The following is a 26,763-nucleotide window of genomic DNA, read 5'->3' on the forward strand; positions in this document are numbered from 1 at the left end:
TCTTTATTTCTGGAGACTGATTCAATTTTTCTTTCTTAGAACAGAAAGAACTGATCCTCGTTATTCAGTGTTGACTGTTTTCATAGTTCAATGCCTTCACCTCTTACCCCTGTTAGTTTATGTTTGAAGACACTCTGATGGCTGAATTCTTTTACTGATGTTTTGGGCATCTCTTTGGCTCTGCTTTCCCCATGATGTTGAAACGTTGCTGTTTCAACGTTCAGAATTTGAGCCGGTTCTTTTTATTTTGTACCCTATCCCTCCAGAGATTAGTGACATAAAGTTTGTCAATGTTTTGAAGATGTTTCTGTTGCCTTTTGAGTTATAGGCCATTTATAGATTTTTTTATTGCTCCATAGGATTGAATAATAGGACTATATTAAAAATAGATATGGATAATACTAGGATATTCAACCCCATGAATCTTATGCCTTGACCTTCTAAATTCAAATGGATGCAACCCAAATTTATGCTAGATATGTCATAATTTTACTTGTGGTTTAATTCTGCACAATGCCATCTCCAGGGCCATTCTACCTTCCCTGAAATGTCATGTCCAAAGCAGACTGCTCTGAACAAGGCTGTGCAGCTGAAGCACCTTGTCATCAAATAAAAGTAAAAAACTGGATACTGGAGATATGAAATAAAAACAGTATTGGAGAAACTCCGGTCTGGCAGTATCTGTAGAGAGGCAAAAACAGTTAAACTTTCCAATGGTCGCTTTGCCACTACAGAACAAGAGATGCCAATTGCGTTTTTAACAATTTTTTAACAAATTTTGCATTGCACCCGACACAAGGTGCACAGGATTTGTTGATGACTATATCATTTCATCACTTCTGCGTTCTCACCTCCTCGAGATAAAACCCAGCATTACCGTATCATTCTTGATCTCTCTTTGTACCTGTTCACTGATGTTTTACTGACTTGTCTACGTGGATACCTGGTTGAATTTAATTGAATCATTTATTATCACATGTATTCAATGTAAAAATACAGTGAAAAGTGTGTACCTTTGCTGTACATACATGGCGCCATTCACATTAACTTAGAATAAGGTAAGAAAAGAAAACTTGAGAGTCCAACTTTCCTTTCCACTGCCGCAGTCCCACTCAGGGCATTCCAGTCCTCGCCATGCCTCAAATCGTTTACTGTCCAGAACTCCTAAGTTCTCTTCTTCTAATTTGTCTTGCTCTGATCCAAAGTGGATGGCCTGACATTTTCTCACGTTGATCTCCATCTGCCATTGTCTTTTTATCTCCTAATGTAATGTCCCACAGTGAAAGCAGAAAGCCAGGTCCTTGCAGCTCTCCATTTTATAAACATGTTTGGAAAGCTACTTTTACAGCCTATTTTAGTTAGATTGTATTTTTAAGTCTAAACCAAATTGTCAGCCTAAAAGTTTGCAGCAAATACAGTGTGAATGCATTAGAGCCTCTCTGGTAACAGGGGAACAGAAATGTGATGTGTTTTGTAAGATGTCACAATAATCTCGACTTTGGTATTATCCTAGATTTATGGTCTGTATTTGAGTAGATAGAGTACAGTATGTTAAGTTTTAGAGTACACGTGAATGCTTACATTGTTGTTCAGTGGAATCTCATTTGTATAATCTAGGTATGAAGGTTAGGTCTTCTTTTCTAGGCTGTCTCATCAGTGCTCCCAAACTGTGTGCATTGAATGACTTCTCATGGAGCCAGTCTTAAGGTTCTATCTCCCTGGCTCACTGGCAATATAAATATAAATATTTTTTGAAATCGGCAGGTCAGGAAGGAACTGAAGCGGAGAGAGTGCCCCTGTTGCTGGTGGAGATCGGTAAGGCTGCATGCTAGCACTCATGAAATGTTACTTCTGTTTTCTTAATGCTTAGAGTGGAAAGTCATAGACAGACAAAATATATGGTATGACAGTATAGAGCAACAGTTTGAGTCTGTGTGCTTACTGTTCATTCTAGCTGTGATGTTTTGATGCTGTGGACAAAGTCTTCAGGGCGAAGAGACAAATCTGATTCACATGAAGATGTGGGTAGTATGGAGCTCTTCATTTACATTTAATAATACAGAATGAAAATCAATGCAACTATAATGTTCTTTTTTAATGTTAATTATCCACATGGCTAATGATAATCTATCGAGTATGTATCTATCACACTTGTTTCATTTCAGGCGCCTTGCCAAGTAGTGTCCTTGGTGATTTGTTTCACGGGTAGCACTTGCATCATCAGTAGCATTGAAATCAAATGCCAGAGTTGAATTGTCTAATAATTATAACCTATATATTTTGAGAATAAGAAATACCATAACTATATCTCAATGTGCATTGTTTGGCTAAAGCCTACACTGGTAAGATTTTCTTTTTTTTTATTAGCTAATTCTGTTGATTTTAAATTTACCTGACAACATTTATTATCTTAATTTCATTAGGCAAAGGTATTGAGAATTACACAACCATGGTGGATAGATGGAATTAAGGTACAGATCAGCCATGATATAATTGAATGACAGAAAGGGCTTAAGGGGTTGAATGGCGTACTCCTTTTGCTATTTTCCTATCAAAGGGGAAAAGTCTACTAACAGTTGTTAATTTTTCTTTTTGGTATGGGGGCCCACAAGTACCATCTCCTTCGTTGCAAATTTATTCCCCTGACATCAAATACCCAAACAGACACTTTAAACTACTTTACAGTCACACCCATCCCCTTGTTATTTGTGCTGGAGTGCATGGGGAGCATGCCTCATAATTAACATAATCAGGGTAACTCTAGAACCAAAAACAAATTGATGGAGAAACTCAGCAAGTCTGGCAGTATCTGTGGAGAGAGAAACAGAGTTAGCGTTTCGAGTACAGTGATCTTTCGTCAGAAGCAAGCAACGGGAAAGAGTATTACTTCATGCTATATATGGAAGAAGTAATTTGAACAAGATGTGTTTCACTCAGTACTCCCTGCCATTTATATTTATGAAATCTAACAACATTTAAAGTTATTTCTGATTTATTTATTTATTTATTTATTTTACAAGATTTTAGGATGTTAAATGACTACGAGCAGCGCTAGGTTAACCATGACTCAGCCGATGTAGTTTGAGAAGACGGGCAGATAGGTGAATTAGTTGTAGACTGTCATACATGTGAGTATATCAGATATTGCTGCATTTGACAACAGCTTCTCTTATTTATTAATTAGGTAATTACATGGTGTAAGCAGTTCTGTCATTTGAACGAAAGCCAGGTATGCCTTGTGTAGCAGATAGTCTTGTTTGATGTGGTTCAGCATAACTACTTGCTGCTGCCAGGAATGGAATCCTGTGTGGAAGACCTCAATGCAAGAGTGCTTTTTTAAAAAGACGCTACTCCCAGGTGTCTGTTATCAACTTTGCAGTGTTCATTAATTAGTTGACCAATGCTCTCGCTTATTTTCATGGAAGCCTTGTATAACTTGCAAAATTTGAAAAATTGTTGTATGATGCACTTCTAGCATAAATAATATGAATGAAAAATTAATTATACTGAATCAATATCCTGCAGCATTAATAACATAAGAAATCTTAAGGTCTCTGTCAAGTAGATTGCGTTGTCCTTCTGTGTCATTTTCTTTTATTTGTTCATGAAATGTAGGCATCACTGACATTTATTACCCATTCCTAATTGTGCTTGAACTGAGTAACTTGCTAGACCGAGTGACAGGCCAGTTAAGAGTCAGCCACATTGCTGTGGGTCTGCAGTCGCATGTAGACCAGATCAGGTAGGGATGGCTGACTTTCTTCCCGAAAGAACATTAGTGAACCTGATGATTACTTACAACACGCAACAGTAGTTAAAGGATGGCCATTGGACTAATTTTTAATTCCAGATTTTTATTGAATTCAAATTTCATCATTTGCCGTCATGGGATTTGGATCCATGTGCCATTATCCTGGGGCTCTGGATTGCTACTATAGTGACATTACCACAATGCACCACCTCCCCACTGGAACTGCACTCGTCCTCAGTAGGCTAAAGTTTTGGGACGTGTGGAGGTCACCCAGTTGCTATTGAATATATAGTTCAAAGTAACCATTATGTGGCTGACTCATTGCGAGAGGTTTTGCGTACAGGAGCAGGGATGTGTTGTTGCAGTTGTATAGGGCTTTGGTGAGACCACAGCTGGAATATTGTGTGCAATTTTGATCTCCTGTTCTGAGGAAGGATGCTGTTGCTCTCGAGGGAGTGCAGCGAAAGTTTACCAGGCAGATTCCGAGGGTGGCGAGTCTGACGTATGAGGAGAGATTGACTAGATTGGGATTGTTTTTGCTGGAGTTCAGATGAATTGGGGGGCGCTGGGGATCTCATACAGACTTATAAAATTCTAACAGGACTGGACAGGATTGATGCAGGGAGGATGTTCCTGATGGTCGGTGTATTCAGAACCAGGGTCACAGTATGAGGAGGGGTAGATGATTTAGGACGGAGATGAAGAGTCATTTCTTCACCCAAAGAGTGGTGAGCCTGTGGAATTCATGACCACAGGAAGTAGTTGATGCCAAAACATTGATTGCATTCAAGAAGCGGTTAGATAAGGACTTGGGGAAAATGGGGTCAAAGGGTTATGGGGAGAAAGCAGAATTAGGCTATTGAGTTGGACGATCAACCATGTCGTGAAGAATGGCGGAGCAGGCTCAAAGGGCCGATTGGCCTCCTATCTTCTATGTTTCTATGATGAACAGTGACCCATACATGTTAATACTGGGGACTTAGTGACGGAAATACCATTGAATTTATTAGCCTATTTTACTAGACCCCATTGCCTGTACTGTATGCTGCTCTTGATTTTTTTATGTCGCCTTATTTTTAAAAATCTTATGCTTTCAGATTTAATCCACTTTCTCGCTAGTGACTATTTTTACTGCATCTACGTTTAACACATTTTGCTGCTGAGAGCTTTCCTTGCTTGGTGCAGCAGATTTTTACAAATGTCTGGGTACGACTTTTGTAAAATATACATTTACTAACCTAATTTTTGAAACAAATTACTGTCTTTAATTATTTTTGAACTTATTTACAATAAGGGTTTTAAACAAGAGGTTATTTGAGTATCGCTGAGAAAAGCTGAATTTTGTCAAAGCTTTTAGTCTTGCACTCATCAGGATAATTTGTGAAAATATGAATTTGTGGGGAAAACCAGCATTTGTACGACTTGAGAGGGTTGATTAGCTGGCAAGTAGACTGTGGTAAAGGCATTGCCATTGAGAATCAACCAATGAGTGATTGTCAGTTAACTGCCAGGCTGGTTGTGTGCAAACAGCTGAAGAGATATAATGTTCCTTACAATGTGCCAGTCTTTGGGACTGAGTGGCATCACAGCAGCACTGAAATTCATGTAGCACATTATTCATTTGTGTGATAGGTAGCTTGATGGTAGCATCTTGTTAGTGGTGAACAGCATTCACATTATAGCAGCATGAAACAACTAGCTTCACCTTTTGCTAAAACCATTTGCAATACCTTGCTCTTCCAGGGTAATTTGAAATAAAGTTGGTACATGTCAGGTCCAAGAATGATGCTCTTGGGTCCTTCCAGGAGTTTACATTACATACCATTAGAAATGATCTGATTAGTGTAGCCATTATCCCTGGAGGAGGCTTTAATGTGCCCTATTTCAGCATTAATTTTGCAGGTGAGCAAATAGCTCAGTCCCTTTTTACGAGATTGCTGATAAGATCATTCTTATGGTGTGTGGAATTGTAGGAATCCCAATGTGTATACTGACCAGTAGGCTTGTGATAAGTAGTAGCAGAGAACCTCAACCAATTTCTCAACTGGAAAAGGGATGCAAAACATTGAGGAAGGGCAGTTCATTTGACTGTCCCACTTCAAACGTGAATTTGAGTGCAGAATAAATCATCTACATATGGGAAATATGCAAGGTTAGGAGGCTAGGTATCATCCAAACAAAGGCTCATTTCTCATAGATCCATCAAAGATGTTTATGAGAACAATAGACCAAACTTTCTATTTGAACGTACATAGTGAGCTTAAACTGGACTTGAGTGCGCAAGTTGCTGAGTTCATAAGTTACGTGAAGGTGGATCTAGGTCACCATGTGTAATGCCTCAGTACAGATGTCTGTGGCTACGTTGCATGGTATATTGGTGAATAGGTTAGTGTTGTCAAATGACCACAAGGTTTCTGCGTTACTGTTGATGTGCAAGTCTTGTGTGGATTTCAAAATTGTGAAAGAATCATACACCATTATAAGTGGAAGACTTGTTCGAAACTGGTTAGAGCAATTCATCTAACCATTTGGCAATTTGTATTGTGCCGAACTGATCAGGGATAAGATGGGACATAAGGGATATCACACTTGTGTGTCTGTGCAGTCCATATATATGTGTATGCAGTGAGCATGAGAACACACTCCATTTATATATCACCCGGTAGCTTGTTGCTCTTAGAGAAGTCCAGCAAACCCATTCTTAGCTAGCTTTTGAGTAAAGCTGTCCAGTCATGTTTAATGGTAAGTCTAATGGATATAAATTTGGACCCATCATTAAGAAAGGAATGCATTTTATTGATGTAAGGATATTAGAATGACTCTTCAGTTCTTGGTTCAACATTGCAGGGTTGCCAGACATTCGTGTTGCAAGTGAAAATCAGAGAAGTTGTTTGGAATCCTGCACTGGTGTAGCTGGGCATGCCTCAAGGATTCACTGGTTCACTCGACACTGGTTTATGGTGGGGAAACTTGGAGTACAGGAGTTTGAGCTCAACAGCTGCTTCTTCCTGTTTGTTGTGGAATGAAGCCACACTGAAACCATGCGCAAGGTCAAACTCCTCATTTTTGGATAGTACGTGGTCAGAAAGATTTACTGTGCGTTTGGTGGCATCGTTAATTGTATTGTCAAACTGTTTCTGCTTCAGTGGATTTATCATTTGAAATGTTTTAAACAGGTATTGTTTCTGTTGCGGTCATCTATTGAAGCAATATAACAGCTTAAATGAATCTTGAATGAGAAATGAAAACTGAGCAAAAAAGATTTGATTTATCATGTGTGATTTATTTATTGGCCTGATTTTGTTTCTGCGCACGTACATAACATAGCATTTGTTCACAGTAGAAGGTTTTCTATTGAAAACTTTTACTGAGATTGGAGGAGCATGCAGAAAGTCAGCATCTCTGTGAAGGTGATTGAGCAAGAGAGAGGAGGAGCCTGTGCTTCTACGAGAGAGAAGGGAAAGAGCAGCTTCATAAAGAGCACAGAGACAGCAGCTTCTTGTACAGCAAAAGTGCTGGTCAGTAGCTACATTAAGAGAAGGGCAGTTCTGTGTGAGAAGGGCAGTGATGATGGGTGATTAAAACCAATGGCCGAGAGCCCCTTCAGTTTGTTTCTGTGACAAGTAAATGCATGGCTGAAAGATTGGTGTTGGAGAAATGGGTTTCAATTCATGGGACAGTAGCTGCAGTACTGGAAAAAGAAAGAACTCTTCTATTGCAATAGGCTTCATTTGAACCATCAGATAAAACCAAAGTATGGAGAATGCTAGAAATGTGAAAAAACTGAAGTTTAGAGTTTTGAACAAGACTCATTCCGAGGTACCTACAGAGGTGCAAGATTGTGACGAGGCAAATTATAACCAGTGTGACTGGAGGGGGAAGAAGAATGCAGCAGAAATTAGAACCAGAGAGAGTAATAATGGTAAAAAGTCAAAACTTAGGGCTGTTTTTCTGGATTCACTCAGGATTGTAACAAATAAGTTGACAGCACAAATAGAAATAAATGAATATGATTTGATAGCTCTTGCATGGTTACAGGACAGGTGGTATAGCTTTGGTAATAAAGGTATCAGTGGTGGTGACGAGTGATATGGGTACAACAGATCATGATATGGAATCAGTTTGAGTGGAAATAAGGAATGGCAAGGTCTAGAAATTATGTTGGGAGTTTTCTATAGGCCATTGAAGAGCTTTTACTGTAGGGCAAAGCATATATTGGGAAATAATGGAGGTGTGTAAGAATACTACAATTGTCATGGGTGATTTTAATTTACATATTGACTGGACAAATCAGATGACCACGGATGACATGGAAAATGACTTTCTAGAGTGCATCAAGGATTGTTTCTTAGAGCAATATGTTTCAGAACCTACCTGGGAACAGACTATTTTAGATCTAAGAAAATACATTGAGATAGGAGCAGTAAGAATACTCGTAGTTAAAGATCCTGCAGTGGAAACCAGTCACAACATTGTAGAGAGACGGTTAGCAACTTGGGTCTTAAACCAGTGCTCTCAACTTAAGTAAGGGAAATTAGAGAGTTGTGTAGAAAGAGTTGTCTAAAGTGGACTGAAGAAAGTCAGTTGATTAGCAATGAGAGCCATTTAAGCAAATGTTTCATTAGGCTCAGCAAAACTTTATTCCAGTCAAAAAGAAGGACTCGAGAAGAATGCATCACCTTAGGTTAACAAAGGCTGTCGAGGAGAGTATTCAATACTGAGGCATCAAAATTTGTGTACACTAGTGGCAGACCAGAGAATTGGGATTTTTTATTTAGGAACCAGCAACAGATGAATAAAATGCTAATAAAGCAGAAGAAAGATGATTATCAAAGTAAATAAGTAAGAAATACAAAAAAGCAGCAAGACCTATATATGGGTATATAACAAGAAAATGTGCAGATAAAGTGTGTGTGTAAGTCTTGGAGGATATAACTGGGTACAGAGAAATGGAGATAATTTAAACCAATATTTTGCATTGGTCTACATGGTGGAAAACACTAAAAATATTCCAGCTGTAACAATCAGAGTGCTAATGGGAGGAAAGATCATGTAACAGTCTCTATCACAAGGGGCAAAGTATTTGACAAAGTCATGGAAACAAATGTTTTAAAGGACTTGTCTGAGAGGTAGTGGGGCAATAGTCAAAATATTCCAGAACTCACTGGATTTTGGGAAGGTTCCAGCAGTTTGGAAGCCTATTATTATGATGCCTCTGTTCAAGAAGGAATGGAGAGAGACAAAGTACTAACTAACTATGAGCCAGTTAGCCTGCTATTTGTCGTTGGGAAAGTGCTACAGTCCATTGTTAATGAAGAAAGAGCAGGGCATTTAGAAAAGCTTAACGCAGTCGAAAAGAATCAACATGATCTTAGGAAAGAGAAACCTGCATGCTGGACTGGTTAGCAAGTTTAGATTACAGGGAGAACTAGTCATTTGGATAAAAATTGGCTTGAAGGTAGGAGACAGAGGGTGGTGGAGAGTTGCTTTTCAGACTGGAGAGCTATGAACAGCGGTGTGCCGCAAGGATTGGTGCTGGGTCCACTGCCTTTTGTTGTATAAATGATTTGGATGTGAAAATAGTAAGTATGGTTAGTAAGTTCACAGATGATACCAAAATTGGAGGTGTAGTGGATAGCGAAGAAGGTTACCTCACTACAACAGGATCTTAATCAGATGCGCCAATGGGCTGAGGAGTGGCAGATGGAGTTTAATTTAGATAAACGTGAGGTGCTGCATTTTGGAAAAGGAAATCAGGGCAGGACTTATACACTTAATGGTAAGGTCCTGGGGAGTATTGCTGAACAAAGAGACCTTGGAGTGCAGGTTTATAGTTCCTTGAAGGTGGAGTCACAGATAAACGGGGTAGTGAAGGTGGTGTTTGGTAGATCGGTGCATTGAGTATAGGAGTTGGGAGGTCATGTTGCTGCTGTACAGGATGTTAGTTGGGCCACTTTTGGAATACTGCATTCAGTTCTGGTCTTGCTGTTATAGGAAAGATGTTGTGAAACTTGAATGGGTTCAGAAAAGATTTACAAGGATGTTGCTGGGTTTGAGCTATAGGGAGAGGCTGAATAGACTGGGGCTGTTTTCCCTGGAGCGTTGGAGGTTGAGGGATGACCTTATAGAAATGTATGAAACCATGAGGGGCATGGACAGGATGAATAGTCAAGGTCTTTGCCACAGTGTAGCGGAGTCCAAAACTAAAGGGCTTGGTTTAAGGTGAGAGGGGAAAGATTTAAAAGGGACCTGAAGGGGGTATTGCGTGTGTCGAATGAGCTTCTGGAAGTGGGTGGTGGAGGCTGGTACAATTACAACATTTAGAAGACCTCTAAATACAAAAGTTTTAGAGGCATCTGGGCCAAGTACTGGCAAATGGGACTAGATTAATTTTGAATATCTGGTTGGCATGAATGAGTTGGATCGCAGGGTCTGCTTCTGTGCTGTACATCTCTATGACTCAATTACTCTAAATTTGCTAGAGCTTTGAGAATATGATAAGCAGAGTTGGTAAAGGGGAGCTGATAATTGTAGTGTATTTGGATTTTCAGAACCTATTTGGTAAGATGTCACATGACAGGTTATTACACAAGATAGAGGTTCATCGTATTGGGGGTAATGTGTTAGCAAAGATTGAGGATTGTTTAACACACAGAATGAGAGAAGGGATTGATGGGACTTTGTTAGGTTGGAAAGACTTAACCAGTGGAGTACTTTAAGGATCAGGCCTGGGACTTCAATTACCTGCTATCTATATTAATGGCTTGGAAGTGGGGACAAAATGTAATGTATTCGCATTTGCAGATAATACAAAAGTATGTCAGAGGGTATGTTGTGATGAGGACATAAGGATTCTGCAAGGGGATATAAATAGGTTGAATGAATGGCCAAACACCTGGCAGAAGGAGTTTAATTTAGGAAAGTCAGAGATCATATATTTTAGTAGAAAGAATTAAAAGGCAGACTGTGTTATTTAAATGGAGAGAGAAACTCCAAACAAAAAAAGTTCAGCACAGCGGTATTGTGTTCTGTACGTGAAAGACACGTTAGCATGTAGGTTCAGCTAGTAATTAAGGCGGCAAATAGAATTTTGGTCTTTATTGCTAAGGAGTAGCAATTTAGAAACAGAGAAGTCTTGTTCCAGATGTACAGGGTTTTGGTGAGGCTACAACCTACAGTACTGTGTACAAGTTTGGTCCCCATATTTAAAAATGGGTATACTGGCAATGAAAAATGCCAGTTGAAAAGAGATTCACGAGGCTGATTCCCGGGATGAAGTAATTGGCTTTTCAAAAAGGACTGAACAGGTTAGGTCTTTATTCATTAGTGGTTGTAAGAATGAGGGGCTATCTGATTGGACAGCACCAAAATTGGTGGCATAGTAGACAGTGAAGAAGGTTTCTAAGATTACAAAAGGATCTTGATGAAATGGCTCAATGGGCTGAAAAATAGCAGGTGGAGTTCAATCTCCAAGGAATCCTCTCGGAAGGAGCGATCACAGTATGGTCGAATTTAAAATACAGATGGAGCGTGAGAAGGTTAAATCCAGTACCTATGTCCTGTGCTTAAACAAAGGAGACTATGAAGGAATGAGGAAGGAGTTAGCTAAGGTAGAATGGGAGCAAAAACTTTATGGTGGGTCAATTGAGAAACAGTGGAGGACTTTCAAAACAATTTTTCGCAGTGCTCAGCAGAAGTATATTCCAGTGATAAGGAAGAACTGTAGGAAAAGAGAGAGCCAGCCATGGATGTCTAAGGAAATAAGGGAAAGTATCAGATTGAAAAAAAAACACACAAAAAAGCAAAGAGTAGTGGGAAACTAGTAGACTGGGAAATCTTTAAAGGCCAACAGAAAGCCACAAAAAAAGTTATAAAGAAAAGTAAGGTAAATTATGAGAGTAAACTAGCTCAGAATATAAAAACAGGCAGCAAAAGTTTCTATAAATATGTAAATCGTAAAAGTGTGGCGAAGGTAAACATTGGTCCTTTAGAGAATGAGAAGGCCAATTTAATCACTGGGAATGAGGAAATAGCCAAGACATTAAACAGTTATTTTGTGTCAGTCTTCACAGTGGAAGACACAAATAACATGCTGAAAACTAATGGCAAGAAGATTATAGCAGGTGAGGACCTAGAAACTATCATTATCACTAAGGAGACAGTGCTGGGCAAGCTAATGGGGCTAAAGGTAGACAAGTCTCCTGGCCCTGATGAAATGCATCCCAGGGTACGAAAAGAGGTGATGGGGGAAATAGCAAATGCACTAATAATTATTTACCAAAATTCACTGGACTCTGGGGTGGTTCCCGCAGATTGGAAAATAGCCAATGTGACGCCACTGTTTAAAAAAGGAAGTAGACAAAAAGCAGGTAACTATAGGCCAGTTAGCTTAACTTCGGTAGTGGGGAAAATGCTTGAATCTATCATTAAGGAAGAAATAGCAAGACATCTGGATATAAATTGTCCCATTGGGAACACCCAGCATGGGTTCATGAAGGGTAGGTCATGTTTAACTAATTTGATGGAATTCTTTGAGAACATTACTTGCAGGGTGGACAGTGGGAAACCTGTGAATGTGGTGTATCTGGATTTCCAGAAAACATTTGACAAGGTGCCACACCAAAGGCTGCTACATAAGATAAAGTTGCACGGTATTACAGGTAATGTATTGGCATGGACAGAGGATTGGTTGACCAGTAGAAAGCAAAGAGTAGGGGTAAATGGGTGTTTTTCTGGTTGGCGGTCAGTGGCTAGTGGTGTGCCTCAGGGATCAGTGTTGGGACCTCAATTGTTTACAATTTACGTAGATGATTTGGAGTTGGGGACTAAGTGTGGTGTGTCAAAATTTGCAGATGACACTAAGGTGAGTGGTAGAGCAAAGTGTGCAGAAGACACTGAAAGTCTGCAGAGGGATATAGATAGTCTAAGTGAGTGGTCAAAGGTCTGGCAGATGGAGTACAATGTTGATAAGTGTGAGGTCATCCATTTTGGTAGGAACAACAGCAAAATGGACTAGGTTTTAAATTGTAAAAAATTGCAGCACGCTGCTGTGCAAAGGGACTTGGGTGTCCTTGTGCATGAATCACTGAAGGTGGGATTGCAGGTGCAGCAGGTGATTAAAAAGGCAAATGGAATTTTGTCTGTCATTGCTCGAGGGATGGAGTTTAAAAACTGGGAGGCTATGCTGCAGCTGTATAGGGTCCTGGTGAGGCCACACCTGGAGTACTGTGTGCAATTTTGGTCTCCTTACTTGAGAAGAGATATACTAGCACTGGAAGGGGTGCAGAGGAGATTCACTCGGTTGATTCCAGAGTTGAGAGGGTTGGATTATGAGGAGAGACTGTGTCGACTGGGATTATACTCATTGGAATTCAGAAGAATGAGGGGAGATCTTATAGAAACATAGAAGATTATGAAGGGAAAAGATAAGGTGGAGGCAGGGAGTTTGTTTCCGCTAGCAGATGAAACTAGGACTAGAGGACATCGCCTCAAAATAAAAGGAAGCAGATGTAGGACTGAGGTCAGGAGGAACTTCTTCACCCAAAGGGTTGTGAATCTGGAATTCCCTGCCCAGTGAAGTGGTTGAAGCTACCTCGCTGAATGTTTTTAAGGCAAGGCTAGATAAATTTTTGAACAGTAAAGGAATTAAGGGTTATGGTGAGTGGGCGGGTAAGTGGAGCTGAGTCTCAAAAAGATCAGCCATGATCTTATTAAATGGCAGGGCAGGCTCGAGGGGCCAGATGGCCTACTCCTGCTCCTACTTCTTATGTTCTTATGTTGTATTGCATTTTGGTAGAACAAACAAATATAGGACTTATTCAGTTAGTGGTAGGGCCTAGGGTGGCCTTGTAGAACAAGGGGACCTAGGGATTCATGGACACAATTCTTCGAAGTTTGTGTCACATATAGACAGGATAGTTAAAAAGATGTTTGGCCCGCTTGCCTTCATTCCTCAGACCATTGAGTACAGGAGTTGTGAAGTCATGTCGAGGTTGTACAGGACAGTGGTGAGGTCTCCTCTTGAATACTGTGTCCAGTTCTGGTCGCCCAGTTATGAGAAGGATATTATTAAGCTGGAGAGGGTGCAGAAGGGATTTACTGGGATGTTGTTGGGTATGGAAGGTTTGAGTTAGAAAGGCTGGAGAGGCTGGGACTTCTCTCATTGGAGCGCAGGAGGTTGAGAAGTGACCTTCTCGAAGTTTATGAAACAGTGAGGGGTATAGATATAGTTACTGGTAGTTGTCTTTTCCCTGGGGTGGGGGATTTCAAGATTAAGGGGTACATTTTTAAGGTGAGAGGAGAGAGATTTTAAAAAAGACATGAGGGTCAAATTTTTTACACAGGGTTGTTTGTGTGGAATGAACTTCCTGAGGAAATGGTGAGTGTTGGTAGAATTACAACGTTTAAAAGACATTTGGATAAGTAGACGAGTAGGAAAGATTTGGAGAGATGTGGGCCAGAAACAGACAGGTGGGATTAATTTAATTTGGGATTATGGTCGGCATGGACTGGTTCAATTGAAAGGTCCGTCTCCGTGCTGTATGACTCTAAGGGTATCAAGATGCTGTATGAGGTTCAAAAGAAGTTTACAAAGCTATTAGAAGTGTTGGGAAGTTATAACCATCTGGAAAGACTGAATAAACACTGGCTTTATAACCCTGAAACGGGAGGGCTGAAGAGTGATTTCGTAAAGGCCTCTAAAATTATGCAGGGCTTTTGTGGGCTCGACATAGATTAGATGTTTCTACTTGTGAAGGTGTCCAAAGCTCATGGTTATAAATGTTAAATAGTCATTTATGAGTCCAATAAGAGGTTCGGACAAAAACTCTCTTACTCAGTGTGGTTCGGCAATGAATGCATTTAACGAGAAGCTAGATAAGCACTTAAAGGAAGAAATAATAGAAAAATAATGTGGCAGCAAGTTTGTATGGAGCATGGCTTGATTTGGCTGAATGGCCTGTTTCTGTCCCGGGATTATGTGGGCAATTTTAACTTGGAAGATTGTCGTATTTGGCATGGTTGATGGACACATTTTAAAATTAGTGTGCCCCATTTAATGATTTTAATATATCAGTTAGCACATTAATATGATGAGTTTTTGGTTTGTTACTATTGAGCAGTTACCATTATATTAGTCTGCTCTTTCTGTAACTTTTCTGTGAACTGGGCTTCAAAGCAGAACTTCTTATCACAATTGGTAACAATTTGTTGTGACTCAAAGAAAACTGTTACCATTTTCTCTGTGTTGTCTGACCTCACTGTACTTGATGCTGACGTGATTGGTTTTGTATTTTCTGAAATACTTGCATTTACGGTCTGAGCAAATATAATTGAAGGTTATGATTTTACCTGCGGAGCAGCCCAAGTCATTTATGCTTGAATAGTTCCAAGAGAGTCTGCCACTTTTGTTGTATTGATCTTCCTCATAGTTTTACCCTTGTAGTAATTTCATTTGTTTGTCCTCTGTCAGAAAGGTTGGCTTTTTGCAAAACTTCCAATCTTAACACTTGAAGGAAAATGCCATTGATTGGAAAAGGGTGCTCAGCTATTAGACAAAGTGGACCAGACCTTTGTTATGCAACATTTATGAGTAGACCATGCCTATCAAAAGCTGTATTTATTTTACTGGTTTTACACTATTTATTTTAGTGTTTGCTTGGAATGAAAACCAGTGCTGTGTTCAAGTGAGCTGCTTCATTGTCGACAAAACAGGTGACTAGATTTTATCATAACTCCTTGGTCATAACGTACTTGAGATTTCCTGGGCATGTGAAAGGTGCTGCTATATTTATATGATAGTTCTTCATTCGTTCTAATTTCTTTCTTCTGGCTTGTATGTTTATTGTTTTTCTTTTTTTGACTGTGCAGCTGTGACCAGTCTTGGAATTCAAGTGAATGGCTGAATTGAAGGCACAGACTTGGCCAGTGGGTGGAAACAGCAGCTTTGGGATTTAGTTAGCTGGACCCTGTCTCGATGCATAGAAAAGAAGGCTAGTGAAGTTGTCCTGCACAAGGAAGAAAGTCAGAGATTTGATTTTGTCAATGTCTTTAAGAGATTCAACAGTTAATTTCTAGACTCAGCCATTCAGTTAATCCAAACTTGGGTTATGATCTCATTTCTGCACCTAGTATAGAGCCCCAGATTGGTGAATTGAGAAGTGTTAATGAAACATTAATTCCTGTCCACTATTACTCAGTTCTGCAAAATCAGCTTGGAGAAATGGCTGATCTGTTGGCAGGTTTGTGGGAATTTAAGAAGAAAAGTTTGTCAGCAATACCAGCAACCACTATCAGTAGGGGTAAACTGGTTAAATGGATAACTTCTACCCCCTTCACAATTGCTCTCTTCCATTAATAGAGATTTGTGGTATTGTAGATTCTTGGAGGACAGAGCTGAAACAAGAAATTAGGAGCATTGAGAGGATTACTGGTTTTTATCCAGTGCGAGCAAAGTTGGTAACATTACTGGTAGTTCTATTTCATTGTCAACAAGTCCGTCAGCAGATCAACTTTACCTGATAGGGAAGGGTTTAAAAGGAATCGAGGCTGATTTAAAAATTGAAAGTGTGGCTGATTTGGGATTTGCATATTGTCAGATTGCAGTACCTACTTAAATTGGCATCAGTTCTCTAGTGATCACTCCAGTGTTTGAACTGTCGTCTTTTTCTGAGATCTTTACTACTTTTAGATAGGAGTCTGCACTAATCTTCTCTTGCTTAACTTTTTTTTGGTATGTCTAAAAGGTTGACAAACTTGCACATCAGATGCCAGGAACAGCTGTTCAAATGAATGCTGTCATCAAATAATTTTCTATGTGAACACTTAACAACACTGAGCATTATTATGACATTGAGGCCCTAGTTGATCCAATTCACCTTACTGCTTCATTTGCTTTCATTGCAAGTGTTAATGAAAGAGTGACCCAAAAATAGACCTGGTATGAGAATAGAGAATTTTCATAAACTAGAAATCCAGATTTGGTTTCCGAGATCTGAACATTGTCTTCTTTGAGCAGTTTGTCATGTCATTCGCATGTTCAAAAATGCCTAACGACAGTCTCGTGATCCCAGCATTAAGAGCGTATGGTTTGAGTTTTAAATAATGTCTGTTTGTGGATTCCTAACTCTTAGTCCACTTTGTCAGGTGAAATGTCCTACTCTATTAAAGAATATATTAATGAATTATTGGTTCTAATGTTAAGCTTCTGTATATCTGTTACTTTTGTTTTTGATTGATTGGGTAATTTTAACTCCTGCCCTTTAGTCCTGTGTTTGCAGTTTAAGGTAAATAATGGGATTAAGTTCACCGCCTATTTTAAAGACCTGGATCAGATCCCATCCCAGTACCCTAACTCCACTCCATTATTTTCTCCAACAAAGTAAAATTTACCAACATTATAATTATAATCGTATTGAGTAATGGGATCATCCTTGCTGCACTTTCGAGAATTCAGAGTTTTTATGACACAGAAGGAGACTCTTTCACTCATCTCTGCATAATCATCGCTGAAGATAATGTGAACAAAGCTCTAAATTAAGCTACAGTCTGTCCTTGTGAATGAACTGGAAAAGATTTAATAGAAACTTAGTTCGGTTTCTAATCAAGTGCCCTTAAAATGTGTCAAGATTTGAGTAGCTTCACTGATAGTGATTATGTATTGAACTTAATGTATTGAATGATTAATAATCACAGGGATCATTTGATACTATATCCTAATGGACTAAAGTATACAAATATTCCATAATTGCTATATTAGACTACTTAACTTACATTTTGGTGCATTAAATTCCATCTGTCTTTCCATATCTGTTTAAAAGAGAATGAAACTTGGCATAAACTTTTAATGCATGTTTTCAATTTGCATGTTTTTATATACTTAAAATAGCTATATTAGTGACAAATATAAATATAATTTCATTCCTTTTTTCTCATCAGAACTGGAATGCAAGTCAAATTTAGAAATAGAACACCAATTTATGTAGTGTGAGAAAAGGATTCTGATTTTGGACCATGGTTGGCATGGAGATGCAGCAGGAACAGTTAAATGTGGCTTAGACTAGGCAGGTAGATGCTGATTGGCCAGGGTGTTGTTTCTGATACTGTTACTATGTGGTAAACTCAAGTGGTTTTCTCCACTAACAGGATGCCAAGGTCAAACCAAAAAAATGTTTTGTCTACCACATCAGTGAGTGGTACACTGAGAGATTCCAGTCAAGTAGTCTGTCAGATGATTAAAAAACCCATTTCTAGCAGATGACTCTGCTGACCCCAGCCCCTAGTTGAAACCCTCAGAATACCATATCCAATATTCGATGTGATTCAACTATTGGATGTGATTTACTAAATACTCCCAACTGCGCTAAGAATTGAACCAGAAACTGATTAAAGATTTTCATTTGGAATCACTATATGATGTATTTGTGTATGCTAGAAGCTACATATATTCACAAAGAAGATACTGTTGTTTGTAGGCTAAAGGAATTTGCCTACATATTTTCATTGAGGAAAAGCAGATGAAGACTGTCCCTTCCTGCCGCATTCATGATGGGAATGATCTGACTAATTGGAGTTTTCCCGCTTAGTCTCAGTATAATCGGCTTTAGATTGACAACCAACACTTTCTGCTCATCTCCATAATAATCCTGGCCCAACTAATCACACTTTTTGCGAGCTGCGTAGATTAGTATTCCCTTTCTAAGTTTGGTTTCTGGCATCTCAGTCCTGATGAATGAAAGATGAAAAGAACATTTGACTTTGTGTCTCATTTTTGTATTGTTTAAGTTCTGCACAATTAAGCAATTATTTAAGATCAGTCTTCTAAACAGGATGTTGTCACTGTGTTGAGGGCGAGGTGGAAAGATGTTTTATTAGTTACTTCAGGCGCTTGAACATTTTTTTTAATATTAAAACTTTGGGGAACTCAGATGTTTATCGATGAATATCCAGTGATAATCCAACTGAAATGCATTCGTTAACTGTATCTTACTAATTTGGGTTGAATTCATGCAAATAAATATTGGAAACGCTGACTGACCTCCCCTCCCCAAAACAAAACCACCACCATCACCTCACCCCAGGAAACGTTTTCACACTAGAAACCTAGAATGATGTAGCTCTGAAGGACGCCATTTGGTCTCTTGCGCTTATAGAGGCTCTTTGATACGGCTACTGAATTATTCCCGTATCCCTGCCAATGTCCTATTATTGTCCAATTCTTTTGGAACATCCCTGTAATCCTACATTTCCCATGGCTAATCCACCTAACCTACACATCTCTGGACACTATGAGCAATTTAGTATGATCAATCCACCTAGCCTGCACATCTTTGGACTATGGGAGGAAACCAGAGCACCCAGAGGAAACTCACGCGGACATGGGGAAAACTGCACAGACAGTCGCCCGAGGCTGGAATTGAACCCGGGTCCCTAGCGTTGTGCTAACCACTGAGCTATTGTACAATTCTTCTAAACTCCAACGAAGACATGCTCAACCTTCTCAACCTCACATTAGAAAATGTCAGAAGTCACATGACACCGGGTTAATGTCTATCAGGTTTATTTGAAATCACAAGCTTTCGGAGGGCAGCCCTTCATCAGGTGAAAAGATTGCCTGCAGTGCCAGTATGCCTTTCCTTGGGTAAGGAACCTAACTGAGTTTGCTGGGCACAGTGGACAGTCAGCAGCTAAAGACAAGAGTGACCGTTCTGGATATCAGATGAGCAGTTTGACAGTATGTGGAAACTGACTTTGTTTTCGGGAGGTGCAGCACATAGATGAGAAATAGAAGAAGCCAAGGATATGTCCTTGAGCAACACCAGAGATAATGTCATACGAACGGGAAGTGAATCCATTCCACCTGATTCGCTGGCTGCAGCTGGATAGCCAAGAGTGCAGCTGGACAATGATAGAGAGGAGTTCAAAGAGGATAGAATAGTCAACCGAGTCCAAGATTGCAGACAAACCAGAAAAGAGTCATAGATCACTTTTTTTTTGGCAGTCACATAGAAGGTCCTTTGTGACTTTAAAGTTACAATTTAGTTAATGTTAGTAAGCTAAGTGTATAATTTATTTTCTTGAGTCTTATTTTTATGAATATCGGGCTTATTGTAACCAGGTACAGTTTCAGAAGTTTACAAATCCACTAAAATGATAAAGGAGTAAAAATGTGTAAAATTGGTCCATTGATTACACCAATTGGAACAAATGGGTGTGGTATTCAGTTAAAACATTCAATATCAAGTAATGAATGTTCAACTCACTGCTGGTCCCAGTCTGTACCTGCCCAGGCTTTCTTAATCAGGAATAAGGGTTTGCTGAGAGGCACGGTTGAGTATATATGTATCGCCCTTTATAACCTACAAAAAATTTGGAAAGAACTGCGGATGCTGTAAATCAGGAAACAAAGCAGAAATTGCAGGAAAAGCTGAGCAGGTCTGGCAGCATCTGTGAAGGAAGTTATGAGGAAGGGTCACCAGACCCGAAATGTTAACTCTGTTTTTTCCTTCACAGATGCTGCCAGACCGGCTCAGCTTTTCCAGCAATTTCTGTTTTGTTCCCTTTATAGCCTGTCAGGTTAGGTGACAATTCAGTAGAAAACACTAGAGCTTCACCCTTTCTTCTGGTCAGGCATTCCAGGTTGCATTCTCTGAAAGTGAAATGCTGGAAATCTGAAAATATGAACAGAAAGTGCTGGACATGCTTGGCAGGCCTGGCAGCATCTCTATATAGATAAACAGAGTTAATGTTGTGGGTCGGTCTCAGATACTGCCTGACCACCTGAGTATTTCCAAATTTATCATGTCTGAATTTCAGTGGTTGCAGATTTTGGTCCTTCGATCAACTTCAGAACCTTGTCATAGGGAGAAAGCTGATTGCAAATTCATTCTCTCAAGTTGTTTAGAAGTTCTAGAACTTCCATGCTTTACCTACATTTGAGTCTGAATGTATCTAGAATAAAACTACACCAATTACACAAGTTATCTGCTTCATTCCTCGTGCTTTGACTTTTCCTGCACATCTTGCAGCATTTGGACCCTTTGATTGTCTTTACAAGATTTTCAAAATAGTGAAGAGATTTTATATTGGATGACTGCGTTCTTATTATTTATACTTCTGTTGGCGCCATTGCCTTGAAACACAGACTGAGAAATTACGTATGCTGAGAAAATTATGTTTTGCTGTTAACGAAGATGCAAGCTCCTAAAGACGTTCAGTTCTTATTGTTTAAGGTTTCAAGAGGATTTGTTTGTCTCTTGATGTAATGTTAATCTGGCTGAAACTGATTTGTCTGTGTTGGTACAGCACCATTTAGTTCGCTAGTTAGAGCTGTAACTTTCCAGTTTATTCCTTGACTCTCATGATATTTACATCCACCTGTTTGGCTTTGTTTTTCAGAACCGTAACCCATCTGTGGCTGTGTACTACACAAATCGTGCCCTGTGTTACGTGAAGATGCAGCAGTTTGATAAGGCAGTGGCAGATTGTAAACATGCTCTGGAGTTGGACAGCCAGTCTGTTAAAGCCCACTTCTTCCTGGGACAATGCCAACTGGAAATGGAGAACTATGATGAAGCTATTGGCAACCTGCAGAGAGGTCAGGGGTCATACTTTTCACCTTCATAACCAGTGGTGTTAACTGAGTCTAATAGATCTAATCTCTATGGACGTACCGACAAGATCTACTAGCCCTTGCAAATGCAGCATTTGAGTGATTGTGGAGGCAGATTAAACCCCTGTTGAGAGCTGATCATTTGATGTAAATCTATATCCTTGACCTCGCAATAATTTTATTGGCATTTATGTTTTTAAAGAAACTTCCTAGACGTTTAGATGCAATTATATTAACAATGACCTTAGAAAGTAGTAACTGTTCAGTTTCCTCACATTTGGCTTTGCACAAGTGTAGGAGTATATAGTTATTATCCACTTATTTGCCACTCTCGGATCAGCACGCTCGTGGGATCAACCCCAGAACCCGTCTTTTTTTTCCTCTTCTCACTATCCTTGGTCAAGCGATTGTGGTACATAGGAGTGGTATCCACATAGTTTATTAACCATGGAAACTCTGTGCCTCTATCCTTTCCCGATAACCTTAATTGAAGTGAGATGGTCAGACCTCAGTTCTGTTTTTGGTTGACGTAAACCAGAAGGCCATAATAAGACATTCAGTCCATCACTTCTGTTCTGCAATTGAGTGCAATCATGGCTGATCTGACAGTCCTTCATTGCATTTCCTACCTTTTCCTCATAACCCTTGATTCCCTTCCTGATCAAAAATCTGTCTTTCTTAGTGTTGAGTATACTTAATGAACCAGCCTCAACAGCCCTCTGTGATAAAGAATTCCACAAATTCACTACTCTCTGAGAGAAGAAATTCCTCCTCGTCTCTGGGATAAATGTGTGACCCCTTATTCTGAGATTATGCCCTCCAGTCCTAGACTGTCCTATGATGGCTAAGAATCTTGTATATGTCAATAAGGTTGCCTCTCATTCTTCTAAACTCCAACAAGTGAAGGCCCAGTCTACTCATCCTGTCCTCATAAGACTGTCTCTCCATATGGGGTATCAACCTACTAAGTGTAATCAATTAGTTGCGTGAGCAGGGTTATGGATATAATGTTGTGGAGTGAAATGATTTCTCATTAAAAACAAGAAACCAAGCAGCATTAAACAACTAAACCAGTGCTTCAACTCAGAGCACTATCATATTAGAAGATGGTGAATTCCATTGAAATCTTCTTATATGATGTTGCTCTGGGTTGAAGCAGTGATTTAGTTGTACTAGTACTGTTTAGTTTCTTATTATTAGCGGGGAATCATTTCACTTCACAGCATTCTGTCCATATCCTTGTTTAGCACAGCTAGTTGACCTTTCAAGGGAATTGAATGCCAATGTTTCAGCATTTCGAAGATTAAATGTAGTACTGGACAGGGTTAGGTATAGGATAGGGCTCTTTGTGCTCTATCTCACCAATGTGCTCACTCTCAGAAGATCAACCCTAGTATGGTGCCCTGGCAATTTTTATAAGAACCACACAACTCTACCAGATAGGTCAGTTTTATGTTATGGTTAAATGCTTAATGGGAACAAAGTTGAAATCCCTTTCATGTAATTGAACAAAAAGACCTGCTAGCTATACTCGAGGAGAAAAATTATTCCCATCGGATTGATAGTTGAGGGCAGGAAAATAATAAAAGTTAATTGTGGCCACTCCTAAGGGCCACTGCCTGTGTTTTGGAAACCACCCTTCACAGGTCCTAAAGTATGTCACTGAGCAATGTGACCAAGTCAAATGTTGCATAATTCCCTGATTAGTTGGAAAACAGTTTCGCAGACCAGTCTTCCAAACCAGGCAAAGTTGCATGGTGGAATGATGTGTGGAAACCATGTTGGTTTTAAAAAATATAAAATAAATTAGGCAAGTATTAAGACAAATACTGAAGCAGGGGAATGCACAGAAACATATAACAAAACAGAAGTAAACATTTCTAATGAGGCTACTTTGGAAACTTTAACATTATTTTCAGTGTAATGGAATGTTATCTTCCATTGTGTGTAAACTGAAGCTTTAAATTTAGGGACCAGGCTAAGTAGTGCAAGTGGTTTAAGGGTTAAATTTATTGTCTCTAAGTCCTTTATCACCATCAGTTGGGTGCTCTGAACAAGCTGCCATAGTCCTATTTATGTCAAGACCCTGGTGTTGCAATCTGGTCTTGACATATGAAGCCACATCATTGTGGAGTAGGTGAAGGACTGTACCAAATACTTTTCTTTAAGTATGCATGTATGCACATGTGTGTATGAAGGTATTTCTTAATGAAATGTTTCATGGCCATATAAAAGCACAAGTAGTGAATATAAAAGAGGAGAAACTGAGCAACTATTTTGCAAGGATTCAATCTGGGAGACAACTGTTAGGTTTTAATTTAAAAAAAAGAGTTGATGCTGTTGTAAATTCTGTTCCTGAGATTTTAAAGGGACTGTATTGTGATCTTTAACAGGTTTTTATTATTGTTGAAAAGTGAAGAGAGATAATGGATTGAGTCACAGTTAATTTTGAAGACTATTTACAGTTATTGTTATGAAGAGAACAAATTCTTTCATTTAGAGAGATTGCGGAGAAATAACAGGAAGCATAACAGGTGTAATATAATGTGGCTAAATGTGAGGATATTTACTTTGGTAACAGGCACAGAGTGCAGAGTATTTCTTGAATGATGAGAGATTGAAAAGTGTAGATATCCAAAGCAACCTAAGTGGCTTTGTTCATAAATCGCTGAAAGCTAGCATGCCGATGCTACAAGCAATTTGGAGGGTAAATGGTATATTTGCTTTTATTGCAAAAGGATTTGAACACAGGAGCAAAGGACTCTTACTTTAATCATGTGGAACATGGAGAAACTGCACCTGGAGTATCATGTACAGTTGTGTCCCCTTGCCAAAGGAAGAATATACCTGCCTTAAAGTGCAAGTAGATATTGATGAGACTGATTTCTGGGATTATGAGGGGAGGCTGAGATTAGTGTGTTCTCTGGACTTCAGAGGAATGAGAGGTGGGCGACCTGTTAGAAATGTAAAAGAATCTTACAACGTTATACATTGTCGATGCAGAAAGGAGGTTTATTTGGGCTGTGGAATCTAGGACCAGGAGACATAGTCTCAAAATAAAGGGCAAGCTCTTTAGGACTGAGTTGAGGAATTTCTTCAGTTGGGGCAGTCGATCTTTGGAATTCTGTACCTCGGAGGGATGTGGAAACTCAGTCATTGAGTAAGTTTAAGCCAGAGATTGATCGATTTCTTGTTCTTTCTGTTGACATCAGGGATATGGGGATAGCACAGCAATATGGTAGGTCATCAGCCAAGATCTAGCCTGACAGAGCCAGTATGAGTGGCTGGATGGCCTGCTCTAGCTTCTGTGTTAAGTTGGTGTGTGGGGATGTGGTGCATAATGGAAAAGGTCAGAAAACATTTACCATCCTTTTGTCTGCAGCATGCATTGCAAGGACATCTTCTCAGCTGCGTGAATTTAAAATAAAATGCTTCCTTTCCACTAATGAACAATGCTGATGCCAAACGTAGCATTTTCTGACAGTTCTAACTGTGGTCTTGACAAAGCTAGCTCTCGGGTATGAAAAATGTAATGTCTGTTTAGTATGGCTGCCCCTATTAGAGCCCTGCTCATTATTGGGAAGCTAGGGTAATTTTTTGCCTTCTGTTTTTATAGCTTGTGTACAAACTCCCTTTTTCCAGCTTATAATTTAGCAAAAGAACAAAGGCTGAATTTTGGGGATGATATACCAAGTGCCCTAAGGATGGCAAAGAAGAAGCGTTGGAACAGCATTGAAGATAAAAGAATTCAGCAGGAAAATGACCTCCATGACTACCTCACCAAACTGATCCTCTCAGAAAAGGAAAGGTACGCAGCGATTAGTTTTGAGTGCATCCATTTGCAGACTCAAATAAATGGACTTCATTTCAAAATACTTTGAAAAGGTATGCTTAATTTTATGCTTGTTAAAGTTAGGGATATAGCCAAGAAGGCAAAGTTATCATGAAACATTTTTGCCACTTACTGTTAGGAATCTGCACTCTTAGGGCAAAATAGTTAGGGTGAGGTAATGGCCGAATGGTATCATCACTATGCTATTAATCCAGAAACCCAAATAATATTTTGGGGACCCAGGTTTGAATCCTGCCACAACAGGTGGTGCAATTTGAAGTTAGTAAAAATATCTCAAAGTATTGGCAAAGACCTGTAGCTCGGGTCGTGGATGAGGTTGTTGACTTGCTCACCGAGCTGGCTTGTTTTTGTTTGGACATTTTGTCACCATGCTAGATGACATCATCAGTGGAGCCTCGGATGAAGCAATGTTATTCTGCTCTGCTTGGAATTTATACTGTCTGGTCTGTTATGGTGAGTACTGTCATTTCCAGTTTTGACCTGTATGGGTTTATATATGGGGTTCAATTCTGTATGTTTGTTCATTGAAGAATGGGTGGAGAACCATGCCTTTAGGAATTCCCATGCGTGTCTGTGTTTGGCTTGGGTTGCTATGGTTACCTTGTCCCAGTTAAACTGATGGCCTTCATTGTCTGAGTGTACTGGTATTGAGGAGGGTTCACTGTCCCGTTTTGCTGCTAGCTGATGTTTGCGGATTCTGATGGCTAGTTTCCTTCCTGTCCGTCCGATGTAACACTTATAGCAGTTGTTGCATGGTATGTTGTAAACCACATTGGTTCTGCATGTCGTGGGAATGGGGTCTTCAATCCTTGTAAGTGTTTGTCATAGAGTGGCTGTGGGTTTGTGGGCCACCATGATTCCTAGTGGTCTTAGGAATCTTGTTGTCAGTTCCAATATGTTCCTGATGTATGGCAGTGTGGCCAGTGTGTCAGGGCGTACTGTGTCCTCCTGTTGTTGTTTGTTATGTAGGCATCTCTCCTTAATATCTGTACCATAGTAGCCCAAGCCAAACGTAGACATGCAAGGGAATTCTGAGAGGCATGGTTCTCCGCCCATACTTCAATAAACATATAGAATTGGACCCCGTATACAAACCCATACAGATCAAAACCGGAAATGACAGTACTCACCATAACGGACGGGACAGTATAAATTCCAAGCGCAGGAGAATAACATTGCTGCATCCGAGGCTACACTGATGACGTCACCTAGCATGGTGACAAAACGTCTGAACAAAAACAAGCCAGCTCGGCGAGCAAGTCAACAACCTCAAAAATATCTTAGATTAAGAATCAACTGATGACCATGAATCCATTGCATTGTCAGAAGTAAAAACAGAAATTGCTGGAAAAACTCTGCTGGTCTATCCATGGAGAGAAAGCAGAGTTAACATCTCCGGTCCAGTGACCCTTCTTCAGAACCTTTCTAACCCATTCTGATGAAGGACTGGACCCGAAGCATTAACTGCTTTCTCTCCCCACAGATGCTGCCAGACCTGACTTTTTACAGTTATTTCTGTTTTTGTTTCTGATCGCCAGCATCCGCAGTTTG

General features: G+C 39.6%; 1 protein-coding gene across 2 annotated transcripts in view; it reads left to right on the plus strand.

Moving 5' to 3' along the window:
* The window catches only part of stub1 (STIP1 homology and U-Box containing protein 1), a 46,496-nt gene that overhangs the window by 2,610 nt on the left and 17,123 nt on the right, over nucleotides 1-26,763 (plus strand). The window contains exons 2-4 of one of the 2 annotated variants that reach the window (XM_048609522.1): nucleotides 1,765-1,815; nucleotides 21,146-21,344; nucleotides 25,002-25,167. In XM_048609522.1, the coding sequence (XP_048465479.1) occupies nucleotides 1,765-1,815; nucleotides 21,146-21,344; nucleotides 25,002-25,167 (416 nt within the window). The remainder of the gene's footprint in view (nucleotides 1-1,764; nucleotides 1,816-21,145; nucleotides 21,345-25,001; nucleotides 25,168-26,763) is intronic. The other variant, XM_020534533.2, reaches the window with a different exon arrangement.

Source organism: Rhincodon typus, chromosome 21 (genome assembly GCF_021869965.1).
Source record: "Rhincodon typus isolate 14 chromosome 21, sRhiTyp1.1, whole genome shotgun sequence".
Classification (NCBI taxonomy): Eukaryota; Metazoa; Chordata; class Chondrichthyes; order Orectolobiformes; family Rhincodontidae; genus Rhincodon; species Rhincodon typus.